The sequence below is a fragment of the Hyaena hyaena genome, unplaced genomic scaffold (assembly GCF_003009895.1).
Source record: "Hyaena hyaena isolate Hyena2069 unplaced genomic scaffold, ASM300989v1 scaffold_8, whole genome shotgun sequence".
NCBI lineage: Eukaryota > Metazoa > Chordata > Mammalia > Carnivora > Hyaenidae > Hyaena > Hyaena hyaena.
Genome location: NW_024080640.1, coordinates 3,047,943 through 3,068,538, shown reverse-complemented (window position 1 = coordinate 3,068,538; position 20,596 = coordinate 3,047,943). Strand labels below are relative to the sequence as shown.

Genomic DNA, 20,596 nt, shown 5'->3' with positions numbered 1-20,596 from the left:
TTCTCCCCAAATTTTTAATGTTTGTTTATTTATTTTGAGAGAGAGAGCTGATCCTTTCTGTCTATACCTTTTTCTTTGTGTGTGTGTGTGTGTGTGTGTGTGTGTGTGTGTGTGTGTATATTCAGTGTGGCTCCTTCAGGTGGCCTGCACACCTTTCTTCCTAGCCATTATGTGCTGATACTGAGTTGAGCTGTGGGGGCCATCTTCATTCATTCCATGTATTTGGACAAAAACTTCCTATAGCTGCCACGTAAGAACCAAGGAGTAATCTCCCCTTGCGTTCAGCTGGCATCACTACCTCCTGAAAACAGCCTTTCCCTTCCCACCTTCTGGGTTAGGAGCACTTTCGTTAAGCCTCCTTAGCACGTCTGGGTAACTCTTCTGGTAACACTCACTGTTTGGTAATTGCTTGCTTGTCAGTTTCCTCCTAGAACCTGAGCTGTGTCAGGGCAGAGACTCTCTAATTTTCAGATCCCACTATCTCGCAGAGTGCCTGGCATCCATTCACATTATTCATTTATTTATTTTTTCACGTTACTCATTTAACCAGAATTTGTCGAGCACTCATTTTGGCAGAGAACAAGTCAGATAAGGCCCCTGCCCTCTTGGAACTTGAATTCGGCTGGAGGCAAGGGAGGTTTTAAACAGACAAGACTAGTACTTTTGGTAAGACCTACAAGGAAATGGACATAAGTAGGAAGTAACTGGGGCTCTGTTGGACTGTGTAATTCAGGTGATCAGAAAGGTATCTGAGGAAGTGGCATTTGAGATACCCCATAAAGGATAAGAGGAAGCAAGCTATCTGTAGAAACAGGGAAGTCAGGGCTAGCCGGGAGAAGTCGCCATTGCAGAGACCCTGAGGAGGGGGGAGCTTGTTGTGTTTCAGGAAATGAAAGACCAGTGTGGCTGGAGAGGCAGAGAGGAAGAATGTGCTACGAACATGTCCTTGTAATAATAACTTGTCCCCCTGGCTGTTGTAAGAGTTCTGAGTTAGTACAAAAGGCTTAGAACAGTACTCAGCCCATTTGAGTGCTAAACGAGAGCTGTTCATATATGTGAATAAAAGGGGGAAGTAGCAATTTAAAGAATTGGAAAGGGGCTGCACTGGCCTAGAAGTTGGGCAGAATGCCATTTGGGGAACAAGTTATAGGTTACTAATCCCCTCATTAGTAATTGCTGACATCAGTATAATAAGGGCCTAAGCATTTACATGTAAAATGTCACTTGGGTATTTTAACATTTGAGATGGAAGAGACGCAATTTCAGTTTTGTGTGTTAGTAGTCAGGGCAGGCTAGACTGTAGGTGTGTCCTGTGAAAGCTGCAGATAGGATTTTTGGAGTATCAGTAATAGCAAATACTGAGCCTTTCCTTGATCTTGTATTTACTATACTCCTTTTTTACATCAGGAAAAGCAAGGCACACAGAGGTTTAAGTGACCTGCCCGAGACCATCTGGCAAGTAAATGATCAAGCTGAGATGCACATTAATGAGTCCACTCCTCTAACCACTAGAATTCTGAACTACTTTTCTTGTGAAGTCTCTGTTCTTGGAGGGGAAAAGCCCTCTTCTTTTGGGGTAGGGTAGCTCTGGAACTGATTTTTGAGACACTAAGTAGCAGAGAGGTGACTGGGCATTAGGACTTCCTTGGTGTCCTGTCTCCATCATGTGACTCTGCGGTCCTGGATTTTACACCTAGATAGTGCAGATGTTGAATGTTTTCTATTTATTTTAAAGTGATGTTAGTGGTTCCTTTTTCACAGAGAAATTTGGAATTACTGCTGGGCACACTGCATTCAGGAATTGATCCCTGTCTGGCTTCCTTCTGTCACCCAGTACATTCATGAGTCACCTTTCTTTGCCATCTAGCCAGCAGATGCTTAGGGATTGGAGTGCATGTTACCCTATGAAGCCAAAGAGCGAGAAAGGTAAATTCGTGAGGGCAATACATTCAAATAACAAATATTCATCTTGTTGTGTTTAAGCCTCTTGACAGAGTTCTGTGAGAGTTGAGGGACAGATTAATGATAGATACATTGGTTTCTTGTTTGTCTAGGTTTTTAAGGCAGTGATTATTTCCTTGGGGGAAAAATACTGAAAAGAAAAAACTTGGTCATACAACACTATGTGTCAGCAGTGAATAATATTTACATGGTCATTAATGTTCTCTCTGATTGTCAGTTTGACCAACAGTGGTGTTATACCTTTGTTCCATGGAGAGGGAGAGGGAATGTGGGGGTAAGGTGAAAATCCTGGTATTCTATAGTGAGAAAGTCTTTTGAAAATCTTTGTAGCTAGAAAATCAAATAATATATAGATATATGGAAGGTAAATACCATTTTATGTTTGAATTATTTCCTATTAGATCTCTTGTTTTAAGGAGCCAAGAGTAAACTATTGGCTTTTAATAAATTAGAGACTAGCATCATTTCATATAACGTTAAATATCTTTTACTAAGATTTTGTGTAAACCTGTATAAATCTTTTGTGAGTATTCGTTATTTTTTGGTTATTTTTGAAAAAAAAGTTTATTTTTACAAGAGGGAGAAAGCATGAGTGGAGGAGGAGCAGAGATTGCTGGGGGGAGACAGGATCCAAAGTGGGCTCTGTGCAGACAGCAGAGAGCCTAATGTGGGGCTCGAGCCCATGAACTGCAAGATCATGGCCTGAGCAAAGTCGGACGCCCAACTGACTGAGCCACCCAGGCACCCCAAGTATTTATTATTTTGTATGCTGTAAGAGCAAAAGTACTTTGGTAAAAGGAGCTATTTAAAATATCTGGTCTACCCTAGAAATAGGAAATTAACCTCACATCCTATTTGGGGCATAAAGAAGTGCAAATGCTTCATGTATTTAGAGAAGTAGGTAAGATACTATTCCTGTCATTTAATTAAATGATGCCATGTCAGACTAAACTCCTTCCTTTCACCTTTTTGTGCCCAGGCTCTCGACTTAACCTATCTTCTGCGTTAAGTGAGAGTTAATTGGCCAGTCTGGTCTTTGAGATAACCAGTGAAGGGTGCTTTGTGTCTTAGTGCGTTCTTGTTCATAAATCCTGAGAGCCATCTTCACTTGCAGGTGCTGTGTTAGGCAAGAAGTAAGGTCAGTAGGGTGGATCTTTTTCCCTTGGGTGACCCAGCCAGGGCTGCGGTTGAATTGGTGAACAGCACGAGAGAACAAGAGCCCTGGGCGATTTGAGATACGGATGGCAATTGGGGTAGTGTTTAAAGATGATGAATTTTGTTTCTTTGTAAAAGCTCTAATACCAGTGTTGGTGAGGGTGTGAGGAAATCAGGTTGGCTCTTATGATGATGGTGAGAAAGTAGCTGGATGCAGTCTTTTTGAAGAACATTTATCAGAGTTAGGTATATATCCCTTTGACCCAGAAGTTGCACTTATAGAAACTGCAAACAGAAACTTGAAAAACAATAGCAATAGGCATATACTGGAGTGTTCATTGTGACATCGTAATAGCAAAAAGCTGACAATAAACAAACGGATGTTTAAATTGTGGTGCTTTGATACTGTGCAAGCGTTAAAAGGAGGAATGGCTTAGATCTCTGTGTACTGATCAAGATATCCTTCATGTGTCACATGGAGAAAGGTGTTTACAAAGCAGTTTACATGTGTGTGTCTGTGTGTATGTGATGATATGAATGCGTATATATAAAATTTCTGTATAAAATAAGCTGGTATATCTGGGCAGTGAGGCTTAGGGGATGGAAAGGCCACGTTAGGCCCCACTCACATTTTAGAAGGCAGTTTAAGAAAAAAGCCTCAAAGCCAGTACTTGACCCGAGGAGGGTAGTTGTACTAAAAGGAGTTCTCCGAACAGCACTGCGCTCTGTGGTTGTGGCCAGCCAGCCGTCTCACTTAGTGGCACCTGAACCCATCAGTCCTGTTTGACCCCATGGTACAAACATGAGAGAGGGAAACTTAATAGTTTTGTCACCTTTTCAGTGACAAATTTTCTTACTATATATACACACACCCACTGTCGTGTGTGTCTAGGTTTGTTTTCTCTAGTTTTGCCAGATTTGATTTTTTTTTCACATTGTTTAATTATTCAGGAAGCACGCCTTGTGAGAAATTTGATTTTTAATTTCCTTCCTGTACCTCATAACAGTATAGCCTTTATTTTCTTACTGTTTATGCATTATTTAGTACTCAAACTTTTTTTATTTTAAATTATTAGGCTACCTTCCCTATCCTTATTTATCACTTCCATACCTCTTAATTGTACCTGACAATCCATTAAAAAATTTTTTTTAATGTTTCTTTTTTTTTCCCTTAAAATTTTTTTTTAGGGGCGCCTGTGTGGCTCAGTTAAGCGTCCGACTTTGGCTCAGGTCATGATCTCACAGTTCGTGGGTTCGAGCCCCATGTCGGGCTCTGTGCTCATTGCCAGCTCAGAGCCTGGAGCCTGTCTTCAGATTCTGTCTCTCCCTCTCTCTGACCCTCCTCTGCTCTCTCTCTCAAAAATAAATTTAAGAAAAGACATTAAAAAAATTTTTTTAATGTTTATTTTTTGAGGGGGGAAGGAGCAGAAAGAAAGGGAGACATGGAATCCAGAGCAGGATCTGAGCTGTCAGCACAGAGCCTAATGTGGGGCTTGAACTCATGAGCTGCAAGATCATGGCCTGAGCTAAAGTTGGACACTGAACTGACTGAGCCACCCAGGCGCCCTTATTTTCAAGAGAGAAACAGAGTGTGAGCGGGGGAGAGGCAGAGAGAGACACACACACAGAATCTGAAGCAGACTCCAGGCTCTGAGCTGTTAGCACAGAGCCCAGTGCAGGACTCAATTCTAAGAACCTGGAGATATGACCTGAGCCAAAGTTGGACTCTCAACCAGCTGAGCCACGCAGACGGCCCCTGACTCTCCTTTCTTACTGTGTGCTAATCATTTCTGTTGGTCCTGAGCTAGTAGTCTTACCAGCATGGCGGGAAGGCCTCCTTTCCCAGCCATGTCACGTGTAAGCTGTATGATGCCGAAACAGCTCCAGCCACTGCTGTTGTGTCACATCACGACCCCATTTCACCTCACGGCTCCTGGCTTTCCAGGGTTTTTGCTTATCTGGGGTTATCTGCTCATACTGGGGTTATTTTCTTAAGGTAAAGTGCTTTCTATAACATTTTGTTAAGCAAAATTGTTTCCCTTTCATTTCTTTTGCTTATTTCCACTGTGGCCTTTTTGGGCATGGGGGTGGGGGACGGCATTACAGTTTCTGTTGAAAGTTGTCATCAGAGGTCTTTCATCCTAATTACTCATGAAGATGACAATTAAGATAAGATAGCTTATAATAGATATTTGAACTTAGCAAATAGAATATTTGCCCACTGACTACCCTTTCATATAGTTTTTAGCAGAATTTCAATCAAGAAGACACTGCTGTTTTCCCTGTCATTTTAGATTACGTTTTAATCCTTTTTTTAAACACACTGTTCTTGTAGGCCTTTATTAAACTTCCAACAGGTAATTGTTGATGTCTCTGATATAAGTCTTCCAAATGGGTAATAGAAACTAGGCTCAGCTGAATATAGACGTTTTGAAATGCAGTGTTCTCTGCATTGGTGGACCATCCTTTTAAGGTAGCATTCTATCCAGCGTATTCGTCTGTAGTTCTGCTTTTTTCTTTACAAAATCATGACAGTGATCTTGATCGAACCTTATTACCTCTTTTTTTTTTTAATGTTTATTTCTTTTTGAGAGAGAGAGAGAGAGCGAGCACGAGTTGGGGAGGGGCAGAGAGAGAGAGGGAGACACAGAATCCGAAATAGGCTCCAGGCTCTGAGCTGTCAGCACAGAACCCGATGCAGGGCTCAAACTCGGGAACTGGGAACTGTGAGATCGTAATCTGAGCTGAAGTTGGAAGCCCCACCAACTGAGCCACCCAGGCTCCCCACACTTGTTACTTATTTCTTTGTATGTGTGTATGTGTATTGCTTTAAAATGCCTGAGTCTGTGCCGCTCTCTTCCCTTGTTTAATTTTTATGAAATCGAGGTTAAGGTGTCATTAGTATTTGGTACCTGCTATGCCTAGTCAATGTGGAGTCGCGAAGGGAACAGCAGGTGTTGGTCCTTCATGTTCTAGAAAAGAACTAGGGAATCAGGTTCTTATGACCAGAGCTTTAGAGTAGTGATTTATAAGGGCAAACTAATGGTTTGTATGTCCATGTGTGTTCTTTTTCCCCTTTCCTCTGGGTTTACAAGCATTTTTATTTGAATTTCAAAGAAATTCTTGAGATTATTGATGTTATAAAATTACTATGGGGAATTCTTGGTCACTAGAGACACAGACTCCTAATTAGTACGGAGAAGGAGAGGAGGAGGAGTCATGGCCTGGGTAATGGACCTGGATCTTTCCATAAGTAGCTCCATGACTGAGCTGTGTTGACTGTTCCATAAAAAGAAAAGACGTTGGGTCTGGGCAGCTCAGTCGGTTAAGTATCCAGTTCTTGGTTTCGGCTCAGGTCTTGATATCACGGTTAGGTTCATGAGATCGAGCCCCAAGTGGGGCTCTGCACTGACAGCACAGGTCCTGCCTGGGATTCTCTTTCCTGGCTCTGCCCCTCACCTACATGCATGTGCTCACTCACTCTCTCTTTCTCTCAAAATTTTATTTTATTTTTTTTAAAAAGGATGACGACATATCTAAGATCTCTTCCTGGCCGTTTTCTGTGATCCATTGTTTTTTTACTTTTCTGTAATCTTCATCCGTAGAATGGGTACCACTGCTTGTATTTATCAATTTTTATACAATACTTTGCAGCTGTAATATACTGTATGTCACTTGAAAAGTGGCAAAGAAAATATTTCCTTTAAAAATGTCACTGCTGGGGGCGCCTGGGTGGCTCAGTCGGTTAAGCGTTCTACTTAAGCTCAGGTCATGATCTCGCGGTTCGTGGGTTTGGGCCTCACATCGGGCTCTGTGCTGACAGCTCAGAGCCTGGGGCATGCTTCAGATTCTGTGTCTGCCTCTCTCTCTGACCCACCTCTGCTCAGGCTGTCTCTCTCTTTCTCTCAGAAATAAATAAAAACATTTAAAAAAATTTTTTTAATAAAAATTAAAAAAACTAAAAACGTCACTGCTGGTGGGACACCTGGGTGGCTTAGTCGGTTAAGCATCTGACTTCGGCTTAGCTCATGATCTCACAGTTGGTGAGTTCGAAGAATCCTCTCTACCTGCCCTTTCCCTGCTTGTGCTTTGTCTCTTCGTCTCTCAAAAATAAACATTAAGTGGCGCCTGGGTGACTCGGTTAAGTGTCTGACTTCGGCTCAGGTCATGATGTCACAGTTTGTGGATTTGAGCCCCGCATCGGGCTCTGTGCTGAATGCTTGCTCAGAGCCTGGAGTCTGCTTCAGATTCTGTGACTCTTTCCTTCTCTCTTTGCCCCTCCCCACTCACGATCTGTCTCACTCTCTCTCTCAAAAGTAAATAAATCCAAAGAAAAAAATTTTTTTTAATGTCACTCCTGAGCCACCTGGCTGGCTCAGTAGAGCATGTGACTTCTGATCTCAGGGTAATGGGTTCAAGCCCCATGTTGGCCATAGAGCTGCTTACTTAAAAAACAAAAACAAAAAAAAGTCACTGCTTACTGTAAATGATTCACATATGCCTTGATTAGTATGTCTGTGGGTTGGGATTGTTAAACACTTAATTCTGTTTCCATTGAGTGACATTGTAGTGTACATGTCAAGTGTTAGGGTAAAAACTGCTCTACTGTACTGAAAACGAAGTAGTCTTCAAAGATTTTCAGAGAAGAGAATATTGGAAGCATGGATACCGAATATACCACATGGATATTGCATAAAGCCATATTAAATTTAGCTTAGTAGTACTTAGTATTTGACTCATGAGAAGCCCCTTCCACTGCATTCTAGGCACTGCTGATGGCACGTTGAAGAAGCATACGGCCCAGAAGGGGAGATAGCATGTATTTTAAATAGATAGTTCCATTAGGAGTTTGTAGAGGGCCACTGGACTATTTGCATGTTTCTGTATCATTTATGGGGAAATTACATGTTGTCTTTGACTTCATAAAGTTTTCAAGTTCAGGTGCTATTGTCATCCTTAAGGTTGTGATTCATTTGTTTTTCTCCTCCAGCCTGCTGTGATTAGGTAGTCTGCCTTTGGAATGACAGGGTTCTTTCTCTTAGCTTCTCCGACATGTGGAGAGCGGTTTCATCTGGCTCCATACCCAGAGCAGGAAAGCTGGATGTTGTAATTAGGTATCAGTATCTTTTCATGTGTCCTGCTTCTAAAATTTTTCCCCAAAAAAAGTTTAACAATTTTTCTAGATATTTTTTAAGATTTTCATTGTGAACTTGATGTCTCTGGGGTGTCTTCTGTCTTGAGAATCTTTTATATAGCATCATTTTTTTTCTCCACAGCTCAAAGTTCTATTCTAAATATATGGCTGTTTGACTAGTTCCCAGACAGTGAGTGTCAGCCTTCCATAGAAGTATAGCATAGTTAAATATAGACAGTCTTCTGATTAAAAGAAGAAGAAGAAATGATAGATCTTGGAAATTAAATAAAAGTAAATAATTTATTATTATGAAATTTTTCAGGTGTACACAAAATGAAAGATGAGTTTGATTAGTCTCTGTCACTTAAAACTGCAATTGTCAGGACTTTCTCACACTTCTTGTTTTCTTCTGAAATATTTTAGAGCAAATCCCAGACATTGTTGTCATTTAACAACTACATAAATCAGTTGGCCCCTCTTAAAAATAAGGACATTTTCTTATAGAGCCATAATGTCCTTATCATGCTTAAGGTAATAAGCAATTCTCTGGGAAAACGATTTATTTTTAGCATACTGTGTTTTTTACCTTTGAATCAAGCTGTAACAAAAATCATGAAGAGTAAGCTTTTGACTCACCTTTTAGGAGTTAAGACTAATATACTATTTCATTAGTACATTGTTAATTTATGTGTATGATTTGTACTTTTTTTTTTAATTTTTTTTAAGGTTTTATTTATTGGGAGAGAGAGAGAGAGACAGCGTGAGCAGGGGAGGATCAGAGAGAGAGGGAGTCACAGACTGAAACAGGCTCCAGGCTCTGAGCTGGCAGTCAGCACAGAGCCCGACGCGGGGCTCGAACCCACGAACCGCGAGATCATGACCTAAGCGAAAGTCGGACACTTAACCAACTAAGCCACCCAGGCGCCCCTGATTTGTACATTTTTAATTAAAAGTAAACGAAATACAGTTTCCATAAAACAGCAAAGCAGTAAAGTTTATTAAAGAGCTATTTATATTAATAATCTTTTAAATATTTTGATGTGCTTAACTGGAATTTGAACTTCTTAGTATATATTTAATTTCTGTTTTGTGTTTCCTTTTAAGTTTATGTATTTTGAGAGAGAGAAAGCACAAGTCGGGTAGGGGTAAGGAGTAGAGGAGGAGAGAATCCCAAGCAGGCTCTGAGCTGTCAATGCAGAACCCAATGCAGGACCCAAACTCACAAACCATGAGCTCAGAACCTGAACTGAAGTTGGACACTTAACTGACTGAGCCACCCAGGCACCCCTATTTTATTTGTTTTGACTGGGGTTTTTTTGGTCTCAGGATGGCATTTTTCCGTATTTTCCTTTGCTTTTATAAAACATTTTTGTGGGGGTAGAGTGGAGCTTAGATTTCCTAGATATCTTTCTGATACACTTCTTTTCTCTCAAATCTATTTGAAAGAATTATTTTCTGTGACTTATGACTCTTCACTTTTCTTTGGAATCTTTTACTTTATTATTTGGAAATCTGGTAGCAGAATAATGCATCCAGGAAAAGCTAAGTTATGATGATTTTCCCATTAAAAAAATAACATTTACTTAGATCTTGCCAGTGTTTACTTTGGTTTCTGATGTGGAAGCTTTAAATGAAAGCATAACACTTGAGGGAAAAAAAAATCTAAGGCTAGTGTGATTTATAGTCGTCTCGGTGGTAATGAACATGCTTGCTGTTTAACCTTATTATTACCCGTTGAAATTTTTTGACTATGTAAAAGTTTTGAAACACAGTCTACCTAAAAAAATAGTTCATGCTACCTTTTATCCCTTAGATAAAGTATCTCAAAGTATTCAGTATATCCTAGTAAGTTGTCAGAGTTTTTTTGCTTTATAAGCTTCTGGACCATACATACTTATTCTGAAAAGGCTGTTTTTAAATAAGAGATCACTCAATCACTCAGGTTTTTGGCAGTTATAGCCAACTAATTTAGTTGTAAGCCTACAAACAAACAACTAAAAAAGGTGTGTTTTATTTATTGGAGAATGTCTTTTTGAGAATTTTTTTTTTTAATTAAATTTCATGAGGACACCTGCGTGGATCAGTAGGTGAAGCATCTGGCTCTCGATCTCGGCTCAGATCTTGATCCTCAGGGTCATGAGTTCAAGCCCCAAGTTGGCCTCCATGCCTACTTAAAAAATAAATAAATAAAAATTTTAAAAATTAAAATTTCATAAACTTTGGTTGTCTGATTTTGATAACCACCATAGATAACATTTTAATGAATGGTAGCCTAGTAACAGCTCTCAAACATAGCTAAAAACTAACGAGTGGGGGGCGCCTAGCTTGCCCCATGAGATTATGTGACTGTTGCTCTTGGGGTTGTGAGTTTGTGCCATGTTGTGGGTAGAGATTACTTCAAAACAAAACAAAACCAAAAACTGAGGAAAAGAACCTGCCAATGCCTTCATAGCAGTGTGGGAAGTTTCTATTTCAGAAAATAAGCATATGTCTTGTTAGTTCCTGATGACATCATTGTATTTTGTGGTGCCTTATAGCAACCATTATTCATAATGAAAACATCAAGACAGGATGTTTTTTTTAGTATTCTCAAGAATGTAGACAAAAACTTAATTCTTTAGATATTAAAAAAGATTTTGTTTAAGTAAACTTTAGGCCTGTAGAAACTAGTCAGTTTTGTATGTTTTTTACATTAAAAATAAATGAATCCCTGGGGCGCCTGGATGGCCCAGTTGGTTGAGCATACGACTCTTGATGTAGGCTCTGGTCATGATCTCATGGTCCTGGGATAGAGCCCTGCATTGGGATTCTCTCTCCCTCTGCCCCACCTCCCCACCTCGTCCCCCAGTTTTGAATTCCTGTTGTGTCAGATGCTGGGCCAGGTACCTTTCTTTCTAGGTATTTTATTTCCTTTCATCTTGAACAATTCTGTGAATGAGGTAGAAATCCCTCTTCAGTTACCCCGCCCCCATTTTTTTAAAGATTGGGAAACAATCAGAGTTAAATGATTTACAAGGAGTCTCCTTTAAAAAGTTTTTTTTTTTTTCAGTGTTTATTTTTGAGAGACAAAGAAACAGAGCATGAGTATGGCAGAGTCAGAGAAAGAGGGAGATACAGAATCCGAAGTAGGCTCCAGGCCCCAAGCTATGAGCACAGAGCCTGACATGGGGCTCGAACTCACAAACTGAGATTGTAACCTGAGCTGAAGTGGAAAGTCGGACCCTTAACCAAATGAGCCACCCAGGCACCCCAAGGTGCCTTTTAATCACAAGTTTTCCAGCTGCTTAAAATATATCCCTGCTTGGTTTATCCATTTATACTTCAAATTTTGTGTGTTCAAAACTGAACTTAGCATCTTCCCAAAAAACTCGTCCCTTCTGTCCTGTGTTCCACCTTGCCATTAATAGTCTCACCTCTGCTGTCTGACAAGGCTAAAACTGTGTTTAGACCTCAGACTGGCAGTTTCAGACTATGCCTGTCTTGCAACTTCATTCATATGTTCATTTTCTATAATACTGACTGAATCCCTACTATGTGCCAGGCAGTCTTCTCTAGGCTCTAGGAATGCAGCAGTGAACAAGCCAGAGAATCCCTACCCTTAGGAAGCTTGCATTGTAGTAGTGGGAGACCAGAGATAAAGTAAACTACATAGTATAGTAGTTGCTGGGAGTGTAGTAGTAAGTGGTTGTTAGTAGAATGGTCCCAGAAAGCTTCACTGAGAGACACTGGAGCACATGTGCTCTGTTTACATTTAGAAATGAGCTTGACTTAGAAATCTAGTTTTTTGGTTTCCCATGAAAATGAGCTACTCTAGCAGCACTGGAGCTTTCTAGGCTGTGCTATGTCCAGTCCATTGCAAAGCCTGTCAGATCTCTCTGATCTCTCCCATCATTCCCATGGCTCTTACCTTAGTTGAGGCCTTGAATGTTTCTTTCTGCTCTCTTGCTTTAACTGTTTATCACCTCTTCAGCTCATCCCACACACCACAGCTCAGTTATCTCTGTGTAAAGCACAGTTGTGTACGCGTGCCTAGGACACCAGCTGTCTCTCTGTTCACCATATAAAATCCATGCTTCATGGCCATTGGTAATCTGGTCTTGGCCTACTTTCGAACACTCCCTATGGTCTACTCCTCACAATAAAAACACAGTGGTCCCCATTCTGTGGACATATCCTGTGCTTTTCTGGTTCTGTTTTAAATGCCTCTCCCACTTCTACACATCGAAATCTCATACTTTTCTTAAGGCCTGTGTAAATCCATCTCTGTCTATACCTGCAAACTAGAAGAAATCTATTCCTGTTCTAAACCCTTAGTAGCACTTGATGCAAACCTTTTCTTGCCTTTACTCTTTAATGTATAGATCTTGTGTTCCCTTGCTAAACGTTAAGCAGGTTCATTTAAGAGTAGTTTTTGGGGCACCTGGGTGGCTTGGTTAAGCGTCTGACTTTCGCTTAGGTCATGATCTTGCGGTTTGTGGGTTCGAGCCCCGCGCCGGGCTCTGTGCTGACTGCCAGCTCGGAGCCTGGAGCCTGTTTCAGTCTGTGACTCCCTCTCTCTCTGACCCTCCCCTGCTCACGCTGTCTGTCTCTCTCCTATAAATAAAAAAAAAAAAAAGAGTAGTTTTTGTTTGCCATATAGCTCTTGTGTGTAGAATATTTAGTGAACCAACTTTTTAATAGAAATAAAGCCATAAAGCCTGTTATCTTTTGTGGACTTAATAGATGCTAACAGTATATTCTCCATAGCTCAGCCTAATAGATTGCTGTCACTTCATGTGGAAAGCTTAAAATGTTTTGGAGGGTGATATAGGGAATAAAATTTCTTGAGTTTAGGAAATAGGACACCTGTATATTGTTTTGTTGATTGCTCCTGACATTGTATTATTGTCTCCCAAATTGAGATAAATGATAAAAATATGCCCTCGTTCTTTATATTTTATTTCCTCACCAGCAGGTTTTTTCCTTCCTTCTTACTGCCTTTCATCCTTCTCCCCATGCTTATTTTCTTGATAGCTTTTATTTCTGCCATTTTCATTATTTCTCTCTTGTTTTTAAAAGCCCTCCCCTCTTCTAATAAAAAGAATACAGGCCTTTAAAAACCTTTTTTTTTTTTTTTTTTTAATTTAAACTTTCATCTCACCCAGGAGCCTCTGCTGTCGTACATGACCATTTTTCTTTACAGGTGTACCTTTGTTTAGAAGTAATTATTGCCCAGAGGCTATGTGTCATAGATATGCAAAAGCCATGCTCATCTTCCTTCAGGGCGATTGCATTTTTCTTAGACATCCTTTTGAATGTACTTGAATTTCATTCCTCTAGAATGTCACTTGTTGGGTTGCTGTCTTGGCCGAGTATTCTTCTCTTTCAATAAAAAGTCTTTATTTTTTTTACACACGGGATCACTTGCTGCTTTTTTCTTCCTTAGACTGGGTACTGGACCTCAGGAAAAAATGTCTAATCATTTCATAAGGCTTTATATATTTTTTTATTTTTTTAAATAAAAAAAATTTTTTTTAATATTTATTTCTGAGAGAGAGAGACAGCGTGAACAGAGGAGGGTCAGAGAGAGAGGGAGACAGAATCTGAAGGCAGGCTTCAGGCTCTGAGCTAACCATCTGCACACAGCTGGACGTGGGGCTCGAACCCACGAACCACGAGATCATGACCTGAGCTGAAGTTGGACGCTTAACCGACTGAGCCACCCAGGTGCCCCTTTTTTTCCCTTTAAATGTTTATTTTGAGGGAGGGAGGGGGAGAGAGCATGAGCAGGAGAGGGGCAGAGAGAGGGAGACAGAGAATCTCAAGCAGGCTCCACACTGCCAGCGCAGAGCCTGACATGGGGCTGAAGCTCAGGACCTGAACCATGAGATCGATCCGATCGTGTCCTGAGCTGAAGTAAGAGTCAGATGCATAATGGCTTGAGCCCCCCAGGAACCCCCATTTCATAAGCTCTCAGAGCAAGAGCTAAGCAGCTTAGTTCTTCACTATTAGGCTTGTTAAATGCTAAAGTTCTAATAACTGAATGCATTCTTAATCTATTTTAGATCTTATGGGAAATTTCAAACATAAAAGAACAATGTGACTGCTCCCCCCTCCAGGCACCCATCATGCAGATTCAGTAATTCCCACCTCGAGGCTTCCACCATTTCTTCGGTACCTCTTTGCTAATTCTGCCCATTCTGGGTTATTTTGAGGCAAATTCTAGACATCATATAGCTTACGTAGTAACTATTTCAATGTACATCTCTAAAGGAGAAGGATTCTCTATAAACCTAACCCATTATTATTTTTGATATTGTGCACGTTAATAGGTTTATAGACATGCCATGTTTTTTTTTTTTAATTTTTTTTAATGCTTTATTTATTTCTAGGAGAGAGAGAGACAGCGTGAGNCAGGCTTCAATTCTGTGTCTGCCTCTCTCTCTGCCCTTCCCCTGCTTGCTCTCTCTCTCTCACTCAAAAATAATAAACATTAAAACAATTTTTTAAAATATTTTTTTTTATTTCTAGGAGAGAGGGAGACAGTGTGAGCAGGGAGGGTCAGAGAGAGAGGGAGACACAGACTCTGAAACAGGCTCCTGGCTCTGTGCTGGCAGTCAGCACAGAGCCCGACGCGGGGCTTGAACCCACGAACCGCGAGATCATGACCTAAGCGAAAGTCGGACGCTTAACCGACCAAGCCACCCAGGCGCCCCAGACGTGCCATGTTTTTATTAAGAATACTAGGTAGTAAATAAAGGTTGGCAAGTTTCTTCAGCTTTCAGAATGCGATTAATCTCAAGAAGGGTCAGAAATAGACTGGTCTGAACGTATAGAGAGAAGGCCACACAAATGCTTCTCCTTTCTGCACAGAAGCACATTTTTCACCCCAGCCCCTTACTTCCATGGACACAGCTCAGGGAGGCCACCCTCATTTATTTTATAAGCTCATTTTCAGTAAACTTAGGAAACAATGCTGACTGATTCCTAGGTCTTTGACCTGTTAAGGTTAATCCTGTGGCACAGGCTTTTAGCCCTTGGCTCTCTTTCTGGAAAATTCCAGAACTATATAAAAATCATTCCTAAAATCCCGATAGACACGTTTTGCCAAGAATGTCAGTTATCTCTTGACAGTTTGGCATTAACCTTTAAATATTAGATTGTATAATCATAATGCCATTCAGGGGAAATAAGGTGGTGGGTGGCTGGCATTTTGAAAGTGAAATGAACTTGGGTTCCTGGGAATGTTAATCATTATTCTACTAAAAATGCTGATAGTCTTTAATAGTGAAATGCTAAGTAAGTAAAAAGCAGTATTTTGCGAATAACTTAGATCAGAGGTGAGTAAAATGTGGTTTTATACGTTTATTTAACATATTTTTACCAGAACAGTATCTGAAGGTTATTTTCTGTTTTCAAGCCTTGAAACTGAGAAAGTAATGAAGAAACCTTCTAGTGAGCTCCTGCCAGTTTACTAGCCTGATCAGAAATAGATCATTATTTTTGTCATTGTAACCTGCCTTCTCATTTGCCTTCCTTGCCCTTGACTTTGCAGCAGGGAGGAGAAAGAAACTCGTGGCCTCTACCATAAATACACATGGTAACAGCAGTCAAGTAATTTTATATTTTTTGTGGGCAAGTCATTCATTCGTGGTGATGAAATGTCTTATTTTTAATGCAGTGTTTTTCTTTCAACTAAACTTAAATTCTTTTTTTCCATCTGATTTAGTTGTCTGTACCATTCCAAGGCAGCATAAATTTAGCACAGCTTCTTCATTTACCAACTTGGTAGGAGTTTTAAAGCTTTCATTCAGTTTACTTGAGCTTTTCATATGAAATGGACTATAAGAACTCTTTAATTTACAGTATAATGTGTAATTAAAGACAGACCCAGTATATCTGACATGGAGGACTATACCAGGGATTGTGGGAAAGGGGAGGTTTGGAGCATTGATTTCCTTAAAAAATTTTTTATTCATTTTTTTTATTTTATAAAATTTTATTTTATTTTAGAGAGAACACAGGCAGGGAAGGGGCACAGAGAGAAGGGTGCAGAGGATCCAAAGTGGGCTGTATGCTGATAGCAGAGGAACCCGATGTGGGGCTGGAACTCATGAACCACGAGATCATGACCTGAGCTGAGGTCAGGTGCTCAACTGGCAGAGCCACCCAGGCATCCCTGAATGTTGATTTCTAATCTCATCTTAACATGACTGTTTGGAAAGGAGAATTTTCTTTGGAAAGTAAATAAAAGCATGGACTCTCACCCAGATTTATTATTGCAGCCATGTAAAGGATAGAAATGATATCTTCAGTTTTCTAGAAGATACATCCATGTGGATAACATAATTTTAAATGATGAATTAAGAGTAATTGCTGTCGGGGCACCTAGTGGCTTAGTCAGTTGAATGTCCGACTTTGGATCAGGTCATGATCTCACAGTTTGTGGGTTTGGGCTCCGCGTTGGGCTCTGTGCTGACAGCTTAGATTCTGCTTCATAATCCTGTGTCTCCCTCTCTCTTCGCCCCTCCCTCCCTCTCTCAAAAATAAATATTTTTTAAAAATTAAAAAAATTAATTAAGAATTAAAAAATAAGTAATTGCTATAGATCAGTGCTACTCATACAGATTAGTTCTGACTAATGGTGAACACTGCTACAGATTTTTATGTTCTCAAAATTAGTTTATGACTTATGTTACACTCATTTAAATCTCTCCCTTACTCTGTTCTTTCATTATCCTTGTGAATTTATTTGGTTTCGTCGAATGACTGGGATATCTTTATCTGTACCACTTACTCAGTTGACTGCTGGATACCTCAAGCTGAGCAGAAACATATGTTGGAGGAGCTCTGGGTGGGGAGAGGGCAGCAGTAAACACTAGTGAAATTAAGAGCCGGATGCTTACCCGTCTGAGCCTCCCAGGAGCCCCTAATTTCTGTTTTTAAATTTCTTATATTCCAGTAAACATATTTCCACATGTTTCAGATATACCTTGTCTTTTAGTAGACTTTTTGTTAGACAATAGCATATATATGAAAATCCACAAGTCATTTTTGTAGCCCAGTGGCAAATGGACCAGTAAATAAAGGTCTAGTCTAATCAGCACCCTAGAAATCCCCGAGACCACTTCCCAGTGATCACAGTCGCCACTAGGGTAGCTGCTATCCTAATGTCTAACATCATTGATTTATTTCGTCCTGTTGAATTGTGTCTAGCTGGAATCATACCGTGTGTGCTCTTGGTACCTGGTTTCTTCACTGTCGTGTCTGGGAGACTCACACTTCCCGTGCTGCAGTTCCTTTTTTATTGCTGTGCAGTATTCTGTTGGGTGACAACCATCAGTCTTTTTTTTTTTTTTTTAATTGATGAGTCTTTGGGTTATAACCTAATTTGGGGATTTATAAAAACCATTGTGAGCATCCTTGAACCTATGTTTTGGTGATCATTGCTATACGTCTATTGGGAGTAGCACTTTTCGGCAGAGGGTATACGTGTGTGTGTGGCTTTACCACACCACCAGTTTTCCAGAATGGTTGAAACTGTCAAGACTCCCACCAGCAGTTTCTGGTTGTTTTTTTAAAGCATAACTTCAAAAAAGTGAAATTGAATAAAAGATAAATTCATTTTGAGTTTTGGAATACAGCGCTAAATTTATCCTTAAGAATACTAATTTGTACTCCACTAAACAGGTTTTCATCAGCTCTTTCATCTTTATCATTGTACAGTGGGAAATGTGTTGTTTTTAAACTGAGTTGACATTTTTTTAGCTTAATTTTGCTCATTCAGGTTTCTTGGCTGGTCTTATCTTTGTCAAGGTGTTTCTAATTTTTCTTATTGCTTTGTAATAAACTTACATATTTTAATTCACATTCTTTTGGTCATATGCTATAGTTCTTTTTCTTCCTAGGTTGTCCTTTGTTTTAATTTTGTCTTTTACAGGACACCTGGGTGGCTCAGTCAGTTGAGCCTTACCTCCCCTCAGGTCTTGATCTCAGGGTCATGAGTTCAAGTCCATGCTGGGCTTGACACCTGCTTAAAAAACATACATACATATATTTGTCTTTTACAAAATACAGAAGTTTTAAATGTGTGTTTGTGCTTATATCTGCTAATCTTTTCCTTTCTGGTTTCTGGTTTTGGTGTCATTCTTAGGAAAGCCTTTTTACCCCAATATTATTTTTTATTTGATTTGATTTGATTTTTAAGTGTTTATTTTTGAGAGAGAGCACAAGTGGGAGAGAGGCAGAGAGAGAGGGAGACACAGAATCTAAAGCAGGCTCCAGGTTCTGAGCTGTCAGCATAGAGCCTGATGTGGGGGTTGAACCCACAAATCCTGAGATCATTACCTGAGCCAAAGTCAGACGCTTAACCTATTGAGCCACCCAAGAGCCCCCAAGATTATTTTTTTAAAAGTCTGTTTCCTTCAAGGGCTTTATTGTTTGTTTTTTAATTTTTAAAAAATAAATTTAATTATTTATTACATAAGCATTAGCTTTGGAATATTTTGCCAGGTGTCAGAAGGTGACTGGTCAGGTAGAGTGTAGTATACCAAAGCGTCCATGAATGTCTCATTAGACCAAGTGAGAAATGAAGCCCATTTTACAATGTGGATACTATTGAGTCCATTCAATGTGCATGTTATTAAAATAGTTTTCATTTAGAAAAGAATGAGAGCAAAGTAGCATAGACTCAATTGTCTTGTTAAATGTCTTTAGTGGAGATTGTTCAAGGCTCTTCATCAAGGAGCTTTGACAAAAACACACCCAGCCCCTCTGTTCTGTGGCCTGTAGGACACAGGATAGGAAAGCCAAATATGTAATTTAAGATCTTTTAAAAATCCTGTCTTTCTCTATGTTTCTCTAATTTCTCTTTAAATTTCTTTGGCATCTTTCCCTTTGTATAATCATACATGTTGTTAAAATGTCATCGGCGCTGCTGATGGAGAAAGAGGAGACCAGGTTATCATAACTGGTTGTTGGGGGTTTAGTTGTTGTTTAATTTCATTGTGAGACTTGAGGGCCCTCTAAAGCCCAGCACCTAAAATTCCTGAGTCATTAGTTGTTTGGACTACAAAGCAGAAACATAAAACAGGTACATGTTAGACCAGGAGCCCTTTTCTGATACCAGTTGGTTTGGTTCCTGTGGCTGAATCTTAGTACCTTAAAGAGGTGAGAGTCTCTGGGACCGACTGGTAAGTTTTTGAGGACAAGACCAGAAGTGCCGCCCCTGTGAGGAGAGCCCCAGCACGCACGAGGCCAGTCCAAGGGGGAGAGAGGTTGGGAAAGGAGGGAAAGCATAGGTGAACGTAAATACTACGCAGCATTTTGTTGATTTGTTTTGTTTTTAATTTTTTGCTGGTCATTTGCATTTAACTGTACTTGTTGGCAGGGTGGCATCACTAATTATTTGATTATTCTCCAAACCAGGGGGAAAATGGGTGGAGACTTCGCTTATTAGTAAATCCATAATTTTAGGAGCACAGCATTTCTAGTTTAGGAGAATCAGTGCTATGCTGAGTATTTGAATTTAACTAAAGGGAATAATGGGGTTTATGTCAAAGGCTCCTTGGGAGTAGGTGGGGGTAGCACAGAGGAGAGAAAAACTAAAACCAAGTGCCTGTTTTTCATTTATGTATATACAAAATGCAGTCTTCCTCATTTTACTATTTCACCCATTCATTTCTCACAGAAATTCTATGAAGTGGCATGTCCTGGTTGGCAAAGATAGCAATGGCTCAGAGAGTGAATTCACGTTCTTCTGCATGGGCTCGCCAACCCAGTACATGGTGGTCCTGGGATTTGAACTCTGTTCTCTGAATCTAAAGCCCATTCCCGTTCTTTCCACAAGAGTATATATTGCCTTCTAAGTGACCAGAATGACTATGTATATTTTATATTTGATCACTTTCATATCAAATGTTGGTAGCACCTTACAGAGCCTATCTTGGGGATATCATCTTTAGTTCTTCCAGGTAATATAAAGCCTGTGTACTTTCCTTTACCTTCCACCTTAGCATTGAGAGTAAGCATGAGGTTACGATCCTGGGAGGACTCAATGAATTTGTAGTGAAGTTTTATGGACCACAAGGAAGTAAGTACACGTGTTGATATGCATTCTTCTTTTTGAGGTTTTTTTTTCTCTACTCCTTAATAAGTAATGAGAATATCAGTGACAGCTGGTGGCAGGCATAATATTTGAACAGTAAATTTAATGGAACTGTAGAACCAGTGAGCAAGTCTTGCTTTTATCATAATTTTGTATATGCTTTTCTCTTTTACTGCCATGTGACAGTATTAAATGTGAATGGTGAATACTATTTTCCAGTTTTGTTTTTTTTTTTTTTTTTTTTTTAAATGAATGGCTAC

The 20,596-nt window shown here is 39.9% G+C and overlaps 1 protein-coding gene across 2 annotated transcripts in view; it reads left to right on the top strand.

Moving 5' to 3' along the window:
• UBE2H (ubiquitin conjugating enzyme E2 H) overlaps window positions 1–20,596 on the top strand; it is a 106,926-nt gene that overhangs the window by 39,477 nt on the left and 46,853 nt on the right. For both annotated transcript variants that reach the window (XM_039242784.1, XM_039242778.1), the window contains exon 2: window positions 20,245–20,321. In XM_039242784.1, coding sequence (XP_039098715.1) covers window positions 20,245–20,321 — 77 coding nt within the window. The remainder of the gene's footprint in view (window positions 1–20,244; window positions 20,322–20,596) is intronic.